Source organism: Patagioenas fasciata, chromosome Z (genome assembly GCF_037038585.1).
Source record: "Patagioenas fasciata isolate bPatFas1 chromosome Z, bPatFas1.hap1, whole genome shotgun sequence".
In the NCBI taxonomy this organism is placed as follows: Eukaryota; Metazoa; Chordata; class Aves; order Columbiformes; family Columbidae; genus Patagioenas; species Patagioenas fasciata.
This window is the reverse complement of record NC_092560.1, coordinates 57,791,263-57,802,352: the sequence shown is the minus strand read 5'-3', so window position 1 is coordinate 57,802,352 and position 11,090 is coordinate 57,791,263. Positions and strand designations below refer to the sequence as shown.

Genomic DNA, 11,090 nt, shown 5'->3' with positions numbered 1-11,090 from the left:
TCCAGTGCCTGCAGCTCTCCCTTTTTTCATTGCAAACACACCCTGCCTTTACCCTACCTATGGCTGACCAGCTCTTTGTGTGCTGTCAGACACCAAACAACAGCAACTTCCAGCTCCACTTCAGTCCGATTTCATTGATGAGCAACATATCCTGTTGTTTGCAAGCTGCCTCCTCTCCTCAGCTGTGTGAAGCTGCTCTCTGCCCAGCTGCAGGTCAAGCAGGACTGGTCCATCTGCCTGTCTGTCCATCTGTCTGTATTTCCCTAGACAGACAAGATGTCGCCTCAGGCACCTGCTGAGCCTGGGGAAGCCCCTTCAGCACTGTCAGGTCTGGGGGCTCACACGTGCTTTGGTTTATTTTGGTTTAATATACATACACTTTTTCTACAACTTTTACTGATGACAATCGTGATTTTTAAAATCCATTTTTAAAAAATTAAGAACATATGTTGGAAAAGTTGGATGGTGATTATACCTTTATGCATGTTAGGCGCACAGCAATGGTACGTTAAGTTGGCGTCTGCTACTTAGGAACACGAATAATGTACATTTTCAGGTGATGTTTAACCTCACGCGTGGCGTGAGGCGCACCGCGCGCAGCCGGGCCTCAACCCACAGGCTCAGGCGCCGCCCGCAGCGGCGGGACCCCGAGCCCAGCCGGCCCTCCGCGCCCCAGGCTCTACTCGTCCCCCACCCCCACCCCCACCGGCCAATGGCAGTTCCGTACGCAAATACGGCCGCGCGTCCGGAGCGGAGACTGGCTGGGCCGGTGGCGCGGGCGCCGCTGGAGAGAAGGCAGCGGGGAGGAAGGGGCGCCGGGCGGCCGCCGCCATGTTGGGCGCCTTGCGGCGGCGGTGGGACGCGTACAAGTACCGCTTCGTGCCCTGGCTGGCCCTCAACCTCCGCCGCAAGCGCAGGTGAGGCGGAGGGGCAGGCCCTGGGCAGCGGTGAGGCCGTCTGGGAGGGGTCCGCCGCACAGTCCTTTCTGCCCTGCGGCGTAGTGAGGCGTCGGCAGCCAGTGCCGCCTGACGTGTTTCTCGCAGGGTTTTCCGGCGCGGGGCGAGAACTCTCTCCAGGGCCGAGACCCCGACTCGGGAGCGGCCGGGGCGCCACAGGGGCTGGCCCGGGTTTGTCGCGGGGAGGTGTTTCAGTCTTGTATGTCACTTCGTTGGTGGAAAACTCAAATTTACCTTGATACTCCTAAGCGTTAAAACTAGATAGATAGGTTCGTTTGTGTTTGTTTGCTTTTTGCAAGATGCCTTTGCTCTTTTTAAAGGTAAAAGTGGTGCTTGGATTTAAATATGACGTTTTAAGTAGCATAAATTTGAATCTCCCTAGTCAGCATAGTATTTATCCTCAGCCCTTTCAAAGTGTAATGAACTATAGATTTTTCATAAACTTCTATAATGCCATATATTTGACTTTAAATATATTTGTTGCCAAGAGCTTAGTGGGGTTTAACCTGCTTGCCTTGATGTAAATACACCAAGTAATGGTTTTATAGTAAGACAGATATGAAAGGTTGTTCTTTAGAGTTTGTTTGAAACAACAGTGCATATAACTTGCTGTTGTAAAATCTCTCTTTTGTATTTTAGTTAGGAAAAATGTAATCTTAAGATATTATTTTTTTCTTTACAGGACCCTCCGATATGTTCCTGAAAGTTCTCAAGACAAAATTATCTCTGATGAAGATGTCTTTGAAACACTACTGAAAATATTTAAAGCCCTGTTCATAAATGACTTCAGTAGACAAGCACATATTTTGGCCTTACTTCCAGACATCAGATGTAAATATCTGGAGTTACTGACTGTTGAGCAGAAGAGATCAAAAGTAAAGTCATGTAATCATCAGAGTCAACATGTGTTTAGTCCAGAGGAGGTTCTGTTTAATACATTAGGGTTCAGTATCACTCGAGACCGAAGTTCGCTGGTGTCTGCTGGAACTGGAGTTTTTGTTACCAAAGGTTTTGTACCAAAAGGGACAGTTGTATCTATGTATCCTGGTAATGAAATGTTTTGTTTTGTTTTGTTTTTTCCTGATATAGTTAGATGTGATTTCTAACCCTGTAATTATAGAATACCAAAGTTTTACACTAATTTTTACTTCATGGATTATATTTTTGTCATTCCTTCACAAAATCACAAGTTAGAGTGAATGGGAATATTTCTGTGTAAACTGACTAGTGTTCTTTTAGAAATAAGCAAAGCTATACTGATGGGATAATTTTGTTTATATATATATATATATAAAAACCCTTTCAGAACTCAAAAGTCTGAGTTTTTAGCTGTAAGAAAACTTGTTCCAGATTCTTCAAACACAGATACGTGTCAGCAATTTCAAGTAGGTGAACAATACAGTTCAGTTCTTCGGGGTGTCTGTTTTGGATTAGGATCTGAAAAGTAGGGTTTTGAGATCTCCACACAGGTCAACGGACAAGACTATGAACTTTTTCAGAGCGTAAAAATATGAACTGGAGAATGAAAATAAGCCACTTATTTAGCAGAACTCTCTTCCGTAAAGAATGTTTGGAAAATCAGCCCTTCTCTGTTCCTCTGCATTTCTTGGAGCTGTATTTGCTTATTTCTTGAAAAGATTTGTGGTTTTGTTAGTATGACCAGTCTAGGACAGTGTTGCTGAAATGCTTTGGGTTTGTTTCTGTTTCATCTGTCCCCAGAATCATCCCCTGAACGTGGCCTCTAGTTTACAGGCCCAGTGTTGCAGGATCAGGCCTAATGCTGGGGCAGTGGAGCATGTTTTGCTATGTCAAGTCAGGAGTGTCTGGCCATTACCGTTGACTGGTAAACAGAGTAATTGTCAAATAACAATCACAGAGAATGAGCCTTGCAGCTCTCTTCAAATTTCAGGCACATAACTAAATGTGAGTGTAGGCTTGTTGAGAGCCTCTTCTAGCAGCTCATCTGGGAAAACGAGGATGAGCTGTTGAAATGCTTTCCTTTTTCAAGGATACAAAGACAACCACGGGGCTGGTGGCTGCAGAGGGTAGGTCATTGTTCTGCCTGTTTGGCACTGAGAGCAGCCTGTCAGTGGGGCCTTCACCTGCCTGCCCATGAAATTGCAATGAAAGATTTCTGCAGAGGGATGCCAAAGGTATAGTGGGTGTGAGGGATGCAAGACTGCAATGTCATAATAAATTGCAAGCCAGTCAGTCTGCTGTCACTTTTCTGTGCTTGGAACGCAGGGCAAGTTAGATCCTGTCTTGATTTAAATCCTTGTCAGGTTTGGGAAACAGCCTGCTGAAATGATTCGTCTGTTCTTGGCTTGGCACTTTTTCTCACCTGTATCAAGCAAAACCTCTGATCAGAGTGGTGAAGTGCTTGTTTCAGGTTCCTTGTTGTCTCTCTGTGGTTTTCAAAGTGTCCTGACATAGTAACGAAACAGCTTTCCTGGACAAACATCACTTGGTATTTTCTTCTCTGAAGCAGGTCACTTCGTTGTGATGCTTTATTTCCCTCTCACATGGATACTGAACACTGGCCTTCTCTTTAATTATTTACTTCAATGTCTCATCTCTTTGGAATATCTCAGCTTATGTAGATGTTTTTTGCATCACACGAAGATGTGTGTAAAACTTGTAGGTTTGCAAGTGTTAATGACATTAACTGAGAGAGGAGTTCTCTGCTACTCTCTTCCTTGAGTTTCTGTGCAGAGGGAACTGAATGATACCATAAACCTGTTCTGACAGTTAATTGATTTTCTCCTGAAATAATCATATTTGTCTTGCAACAGGTACAGTATACAGAAAGCATGAGCCCATCTTTTTCCAGTCCCTTGGCAATCCCTTTATTTTTAGGTGCATAGATGGCATCCTTATTGATGGGAATGATAAAGGACTATCAAGGTCAGTGTACAGGTAAGCAGTCAAAAGAAACAGGGGAGTGTCACTCAACTGATTTAAAATGGTGATACTAACAGTCTCAGTTCCCTGTTGTCTTACCCTAAGTTGAGTTTTATTTGAATATTTTTCGCCTATGTCTGTGTCATAACGCAAACAGTACAAGGGTAAGAGCTGCTGGATGTGATCTGTTATATACTTGTGTCTTAATCTGTAGCACCAGTGAGATGCATTTTGATGTACAGAGGCTGTTTCTGGACTTGCTAATACCAAAAGAGTGAATCTGATAACTCTGGTTCTGGTCTACAGATGAGCAGCACTTTAGAAGAAGGGAGCAGTAACCCTATTAACAATTATTATTGCTGTTAGTATTATTAATAGATGAAGTTAGAAGGCACATGTAAGGATCACCAAGTCCAACTCCCTGTTCCTTGCAGGACTACCCAAAACTAAACCATATGACCAAGAGCATCATGCAGACACTCCTTCAACTCTGACAGGCTTTGTGCCGTGACCACTTCCCTGGGAGGCTGTTCTAGTGACTGGCCACCCTCTCAGTGAAGAACCTTTTCCTAATGTCCCGTCTGAACTTATTCTGACACAGCTAGCCTGGACTGGTTTAGTTTATCATAAAATATTATTTTTAGCAACTTGTGTTTAAATATGACATGAAAAGAAAATAAGCAAAATTATCTAAATACCTGATTTGAGTGTTAGTATGTACTAATACCAGATTTTAATTCCAGGATTGAATTTGAAGTTGCTATGTTTGTGACGGTTGTAATGAGCCTTCATATCTTTAGAGCTCAATGAGACGTGTTGATACTTCTGTAATGGTAAACGTTGGTGTTCATTTCTGGAATTGTACATGATGGGTTTGTACAGTTTCTACCACCAGAGTCTGAAAGACACCACACTCTGGTGGGAAGTTTAAATGTACTTTTTAAAGTATCACCAGAGTGTTGGTCTGCACACCCCACCCTGCCCCAATGTTGTCGTGTCTCCCAGATAAGTTGGGCAACTGGAACTTTATCCAGGGACTGTGGCCATTTCTACAGGAGGAAGTACAGATAACTTGTCAAGTGAAAGAGCTGCGATTCATGTTAACGCCAGTGGTCATTTCAGGTCTTGCAGCAGGAGAGATCAACTTGGCCCATTTCAAATGAGTGATGAAAGTTGGCTCACAGCTGCCCTGCAAAACCCACTGGCGGTGGGTCAGTACGTCAACAACTGCTCACATGGTAAGTTCCAGGTAAATTTTCAGGCTTGAGTTTGTCTTTATGGATGTAACTTATTTTGGAGGTGACACAGAGAATCAGAAAGTGATATTGGGGGACAATAATGCTGTTTAAAACAAGATAAGCACTTCTGGGATTAAGAGTTTCTGAGACCTTTTGTGACAGCTGGGTGCGAAAATCCTTCAGCACAGCAACACTTCAAATATTCTTGTGCTTTTCTCACTGACTCCTGCAGATTCCTCAGTCTGCCTCCTGTTATGTATAATGAAATGCACACATCCCAAAATGTGAGATGTTGGGAAAGGATATCTAGCAGAGGACCTGAGGCAGTATACAGAGTTGCAGATCAAGTTCCCCAGTATGGTTCCAGCAGTCTTGATGAGAAAACCATACACACAGTGACGTATACAGTAAGATTCTATCACTGCTCAGTTTGGATTCTATTACTTTGACTTCCATAGGTTTATATGCAAAATCTACAAAACTGCTGGTATGATATAGCTGTTGGACATGAAGAGGGGAACTATTTATTTATTTAGTGTGTGTTCATCTAAAGTTTTGGGGGAATAAAGAACTCATGGGAGTGGTGATGAGATACAGAAAGCTCAGATGCTACCATGCCTAATCACTAAGTGGCTTTCAGAGCGTCCATTGCACTAGAGACACCCAGCATCCAAGTAGCATCCAGAAAGGTTGCTGAGTAGCAAACCAGGTATTGACAAGCACAGAGACAAACTGTTTCTTCCAGGTCTAATGTCACTGTAAAGAAAATTCAGTTCTTCCTGCTAGACAGATGATGATTTCCTCCCTGGCTGTATTTATGACATGTTTTGCCACCAGGAAAAGTTTTTTCCTTTTTTCTGTTTTTTTCTTTTTTTTTTTTTTCTTTTTTTTTTGTGCGAAGGGTAATGTTATGTCTTAAAAGCATTTAGCAATGCTGTAAGCTACCCCTGGCACTATGCAAGGTGTTGTTCCCCTTCATATTCATGTTGACAATCAAGTCATACAGTTTCATGCAATAAGAATGAATTAAAGTTGGTTGTGTATCTTGTGTGTAAATTCAAAGTAGGACTTCAGAGGAGTGTAGTAGCTTCTAACAGGCATGGCTTTCAGGCCTGATGAGACATCTGGTACTTTTGTAGCAATACATTTGATATTTTTACACATTTCTAAATGCAATTTCTCAGTATCATAGAAACGTTTTTTTTTTTCCCCCCTTATTTCTAGATAAAGCAGCCAATGTGTGTTATCAGGAGTTTGATGTGCCGGGGTATTTTCCAGTAGAGCTGAAGCAGTATCTTCCAAACATCGTCTACAGCCATGATATAGAGAGGTTAGCAGCAAATCAAAGAGCTCATAGATTTGTATGATACAAAGCATACTGTGTACATAAAAAAACAAACATAGTTGAAGAATAATACAATTCCATATGAAGATGAGTTACACAGAAGTCTACATCTGTATGAAAGAGGTAACTCTTTGAATAGACAAATTTTAAGTGATTTTCATGCCTATGTCTTTTTGTTCCTTTTTCCACATCTTTGCAAGTGAGATCAACATAGGTCTGAAGATGCAGTTTTACAAGAAGTGATTACACTGTAGTTTACTTCTTCTGAATCACATAAAACACTAGTTGTGTTTTGCTCGTATTACAGTACTGAGGTTTTTCAGTATGTATTTCAAAGGTAGTTTGTAACCCTTAACCAGTCAAAGCCCTTCCAAGGTAGTTGAGATTTAGGGTTCTTACTCCTCTGTTTTCCATGTCTTTGGTTATCTGAGGAATAAGCAGGTGAATTTGCAAAGAGAAACCTAACATTAATTTGTATTGAGACAAATGAAGTACTGTGCAGCATAAAGGCATATGACTTTTAGTTACACTATGCAATTACAACATCCTCATTATGACCTGAAAATCCATTTCTTATAGAAATTAAAACACTTAGAAAACTTTCTCAGATTTTTGTTTGGAAATGTGTGAAAAGTGACCATCGAATATGGACAAGGAGCAATATGGACAACAAGGACAGGCGATATGTCTGGAAGTGAGTGTCCTGTACTGGGGTGTAGTCAAGAATAACTGTCAAGCTGTTAGAAAGTAAGTTGTAATGTTGGTCCTGAATTTAACACACCAAAGAAGTTGCACTTCTGATCCAGGTGCTACCTTCAGGAGCCAAATAATCCTGTTTGTCTAGGGGATGTGTAAGGATTTTAGAGCAGCTCATCTTGACTTCTAATGTAATTCTGGAACTATTTTAAAACTCTGAGATTTGATTGGAGAAAGTTAGGTGCATATGGGAAAAGGAGATTTTCTGCTTAAACTTAGACTTTTGTCAAGGCAAGGTTAAAAGCGGATTTGTAATCTACAGATAAATAAATGCTAATAAAAGAAGAGGAAAGACTGAACTTTAAGGAAGCCTGGTTACTGTACTTGAAGTGTGAAAGTGCAGTAAGCAGAGCTAAGCCATGGGACTGTTTCAGGAAGGGAGAATTTTGCTGTCTTCTGTGGAGTCTATCCAAGAAAATACAATTTTTCAGTTGTAAGTTTTGCCAGGGTACATCCACTAGACAAAAGATCCCATCTACTTCTACTTCCTTTTTTTTGGTGTTTACAGTGCTAACAGCATAGGTAGTCTGACTTCTGAATCTTTTTATATCTTGTAAAAAACTTCTTAGTACTTTGTGATCTTTTTGTTTGATTTGTTTCAAAGTGGCCTCACACTACATTTCTTAGTAGTGAGGACTGTTTGGGTTGATGCTGTTCTTCACTTTCCCATCCATCAGCATCAGAAGAATAGACTCTTCTTCCTACAAGAGATACTTGAGCTTTAGGGTGTTGTCATTTACTCAAAGGAGATTTAGGGGAATGAGTCCCTAAATATCTCTGTAAGAAAACTGTTTGCTAGCCAGTGACTTCAGCTTGGGGTTTGTGGGAGCATTCATTCATCAATAAACAGTCCAGCAGGTCTCTTGCTGCAGTTCAGAGCTGTCTGAGAGTGGGTTTAGCCAATAACACCTGTGGGTAGACATCTCTAGAGGAGTGATTTCTGCTCCAGAAACTTTGCTGTAGCTTCTCCTCCTGTCTGTATAAGTGTCTTTTTCTCTGTCTTGACTAATTCATTTCTGAATAATTGCATGAGTAGAAACATTATTTGCATACCTACATAGGCTGTGTGTTTTTTGGTAATTATATTGGGTTTGCTTGCAATTGCTATTTGTATTTCAGTGTTGGTTTTCCAGGCTCCCTGGCAGGCATTATGCATATTACTCCCAAAAGTAATCTAGATAGAGCCATTGTTCAGCACCTTGCCATGAAGAATTTAAAAAGTTGAAAGAGAAATGTAATTTTTCACTTCCACATGTTTTGTTTTTCCTTCTTTTACAGCAACCTGAGGTGTGTAGTGCTTGTCACTCTCAGAGACATCAAGCAAGGAGAAGAACTTTTTTCTAATTATTATACTATTGTCAACTGAATTAACAGATTCAAGACTGAAAAATCTTGTGTTATTAAAACACCACGTGTGTACATCAAGCTTCATGAGCATTTTTACGTAATAGAGGACTGCAGCTTCACTATCTAGAAAGGAAGCTGGAGGCTAGTATTTCCCTGAAAGTGCTGCACATTTCATGGCAGGGGTTGGGATTTAACTGCTTACCTCATTAGGTTCTCTGCTGTCTACTGTTGCAGACATTCAGTAGCTCATAAAATAAAATGCAAAGTTCAGGACATGTAATTTGTTCTTCTAGTTTGCACAGTTGTCTGTAGCTGTGGCTCAGTTTTAATATTTTGCCATTTCAGTTCTCATGGACCCTTTAAGAATGACTTCCCTCTCATGAACTATTCCTCAGGTGATCCTCATAGTTAGCAGTAGTTGCTAGTTCTTGTTCTGGTTTTCCTGGAGTTGGTCACTTTGGTATCTGCTCTTTTTTAGAGAGTATTTCAGTGTAACCAGTTGTCCAAATCTTTTCATGAAGCCTTTTGGAACAGAGTTAATGTCTGTTTCAGATATGCATGGATGATGCACTGCCATCAAGAGGCCGCCCTGAGCCACTTGCTTCAGCTGTGCCTGTCTTGGGGTGGGAGGGAAGACGGTCTGGATCTTGAAGTGCTGTCCAGTCCTAGTTGCAGTGGTTCAGTGAAAGTTTCCTGGCATATGGCAACTTTCATAGCTTTTATTCTCAAAAAGAGAGCACTTAATATTGTAGCATAGCTGGAGGAAATAATGCAAGCTGAGTGTGCCCTCGATTTTTTTTAATTAGTTACTGGCATAAACAGAGCCAGCCATTCCCACATTAAGTCTTGCTGCTGTCTGCAAACTGCCTTCAGAAAGTAAATGAGAGACAGCTTGTCAGTATTTGGGTCTCGCAAAACAGCTTGGGAAAGAAAAATCCCAGTATTTTCTGCGAAAGTCTAAGCAAGCCTCCTGATGAGTTTGTGGTTGGCATAATGGAGGAGCTGGGAAGTGGTGTGCTCTAAGGAATCTGATAGTGTTGGGGAAAACAGGGTGTTGTCCTGCTTAGCTGCAGAAACTTGTAGTCCCCTTTTCAGAATGCAGAGCTTTTCAGTGTGTGTGTTACCTTGTCACCTTCCAAGCCTTTCGTATTCATTTGAATCCTCAGCCAGAGAGTGCTGGCTTTTTCAGAGTGATTTAAATAGACCTATGGGATGGTGGCGTGTGGCTGAGCACAAGTTGTATGAATATGCTGGGCACAACTTCCAGTGACAGTCCCTGTGCCTTCACTGTGTGGTAACAGGTCAGAGCAGGTGGTGATCTCCAGTCTGCTGAAGAGGATGCTTGTCCTCCATCTCTCTGAAAAACCTTCTCTCCTGAGCTGGTCCTTCTGCCCTTCTCCACCTGGGAGGAGGTTACTGGGCATCTCTTAGTCTGAAGAGGAGGCTGATTGTCAGGGTGCCTGCAGTGTTGCTCAGCTCAGCAGGTCACATATTATGGTCGGTGGGGAATACTGGTCTCAGCACATCAGGGAAGGCAGGTGCTGTTGATGTTCTCCAGGCTGAGATGCTGTCATGCGACAACACAGATTACTTCAGCTGTCTCATTATACACGTTGATACTTCTTAAATGACCAGATTTGAAAGTGTATTCCTGTCTGACAGCTATGGAACTGAGGTTTACAACGCATTTTGTTGAGAGTGGTTTTACTTCACAGCACTTGTGGCCTCCTGGATGTGAATGTTGCAGGGTAGTGGAGGATTATTGCAGTGCTGATGTGCAGAATGCCTGTCACAGGGTGCATGGGATGGGCATCTCCTCACTGAAATAAATACTGAAACCTGACAGCCTGCTTCAGGAACCACTCATGCACGAGGGAAAGCAAGACCTCACCTGCAACTGGCAGTAGCAAGTGATTTCTGTTGGTTGGTGCCTGTAGAAAGCCAAAAAGCAGCAGGAGGAGGTGCAGTCTGGTGGTACTTCTGAGTAAGAAGCAGAATGACATGGGGACTGAGCAGGAGGAAGAAGAATCAAAGAGTAGAAATAATGGTCTGCTGAAGTGCTACAGCCTGTGAAAGGGCTTCAGGTATATCAGAGTTGTATTTAGATTCCTGTCGCTTCATTATAAGTGAAAGTCCTAATTCCCTGTCTACTTGTTCATTACCACCAAACTGATACCACCAGTGCCTGAGAGGAGGATGCATTGTGACAGCATTTCAGATGTAATGTGGAGTCTGATAGTAACGCAGTGTAACACTCTACGCAGTCTGTTTTTGTTTGTTAATAAACTATTTTTTGCAGTACGTACAATCTCTCTCTTGTAAGGTGATGTGCCTAAGTAATTTTCATTGGAATTTCCTGAAAACAGAAACTTACCTGGCTAACTCTGCCTTGATATGGCTATATACTTAGTGGTAGAAGAAGGAAAGGAAAATAAAATTTAAGGTAGTTTCAATTACTGGTAGGTGAGATCTGTAAAGTCCTTCTCCCAGATGCAGACCCATAGTCCACAGGTGTGAAAATACTGTGCTAATCGAAGAGATAAATTG

General features: G+C 42.0%; 1 protein-coding gene across 4 annotated transcripts; it reads left to right on the top strand.

Annotated features, from left to right (window-relative positions):
• Positions 1-697: 697 nt before the first annotated feature.
• On the top strand, positions 698-10,851 carry SETD9 (SET domain containing 9). 4 transcript variants are annotated; one of them, XM_071802674.1, is made up of 6 exons: positions 698-924; positions 1,636-2,003; positions 3,749-3,872; positions 4,980-5,095; positions 6,320-6,425; positions 8,475-10,851. In XM_071802674.1, the coding sequence occupies exons 1-6, from the start codon at positions 713-715 to the stop codon at positions 8,560-8,562; spliced, it is 1,014 nt and encodes a 337-aa protein (XP_071658775.1). In that variant the 5' UTR covers positions 698-712; the 3' UTR covers positions 8,563-10,851. The 4 variants fall into 4 exon arrangements, 2 of the variants coding, with proteins under 2 accessions (XP_071658775.1, XP_065717226.1); XR_010653178.2 differs by having other exon boundaries at positions 767-917; positions 1,639-2,003; positions 6,320-6,563; XR_010653179.2 differs by lacking the exon at positions 8,475-10,851 and adding an exon at positions 5,328-5,502 and having other exon boundaries at positions 767-917; positions 1,639-2,003; positions 6,320-6,447.
• The last annotated feature ends 239 nt before the right edge of the window (positions 10,852-11,090 follow it).

Bases quoted from the DNA above. Each gene is read 5' to 3' on its own strand.
- SETD9 (XM_071802674.1), top strand. From the start codon at position 713: ATGGCAGTTCCGTACGCAAATACGGCCGCGCGTCCGGAGCGGAGACTG. The intron at 925-1,635 runs GGAGGGGCAGGC...TTTTTTTCTTTA, and splicing joins GCCGCAAGCGCAGGTGAGGC to CAGGACCCTCCGATATGTTC. The intron at 6,426-8,474 runs GTTAGCAGCAAA...CTTCTTTTACAG, and splicing joins TACAGCCATGATATAGAGAG to CAACCTGAGGTGTGTAGTGC.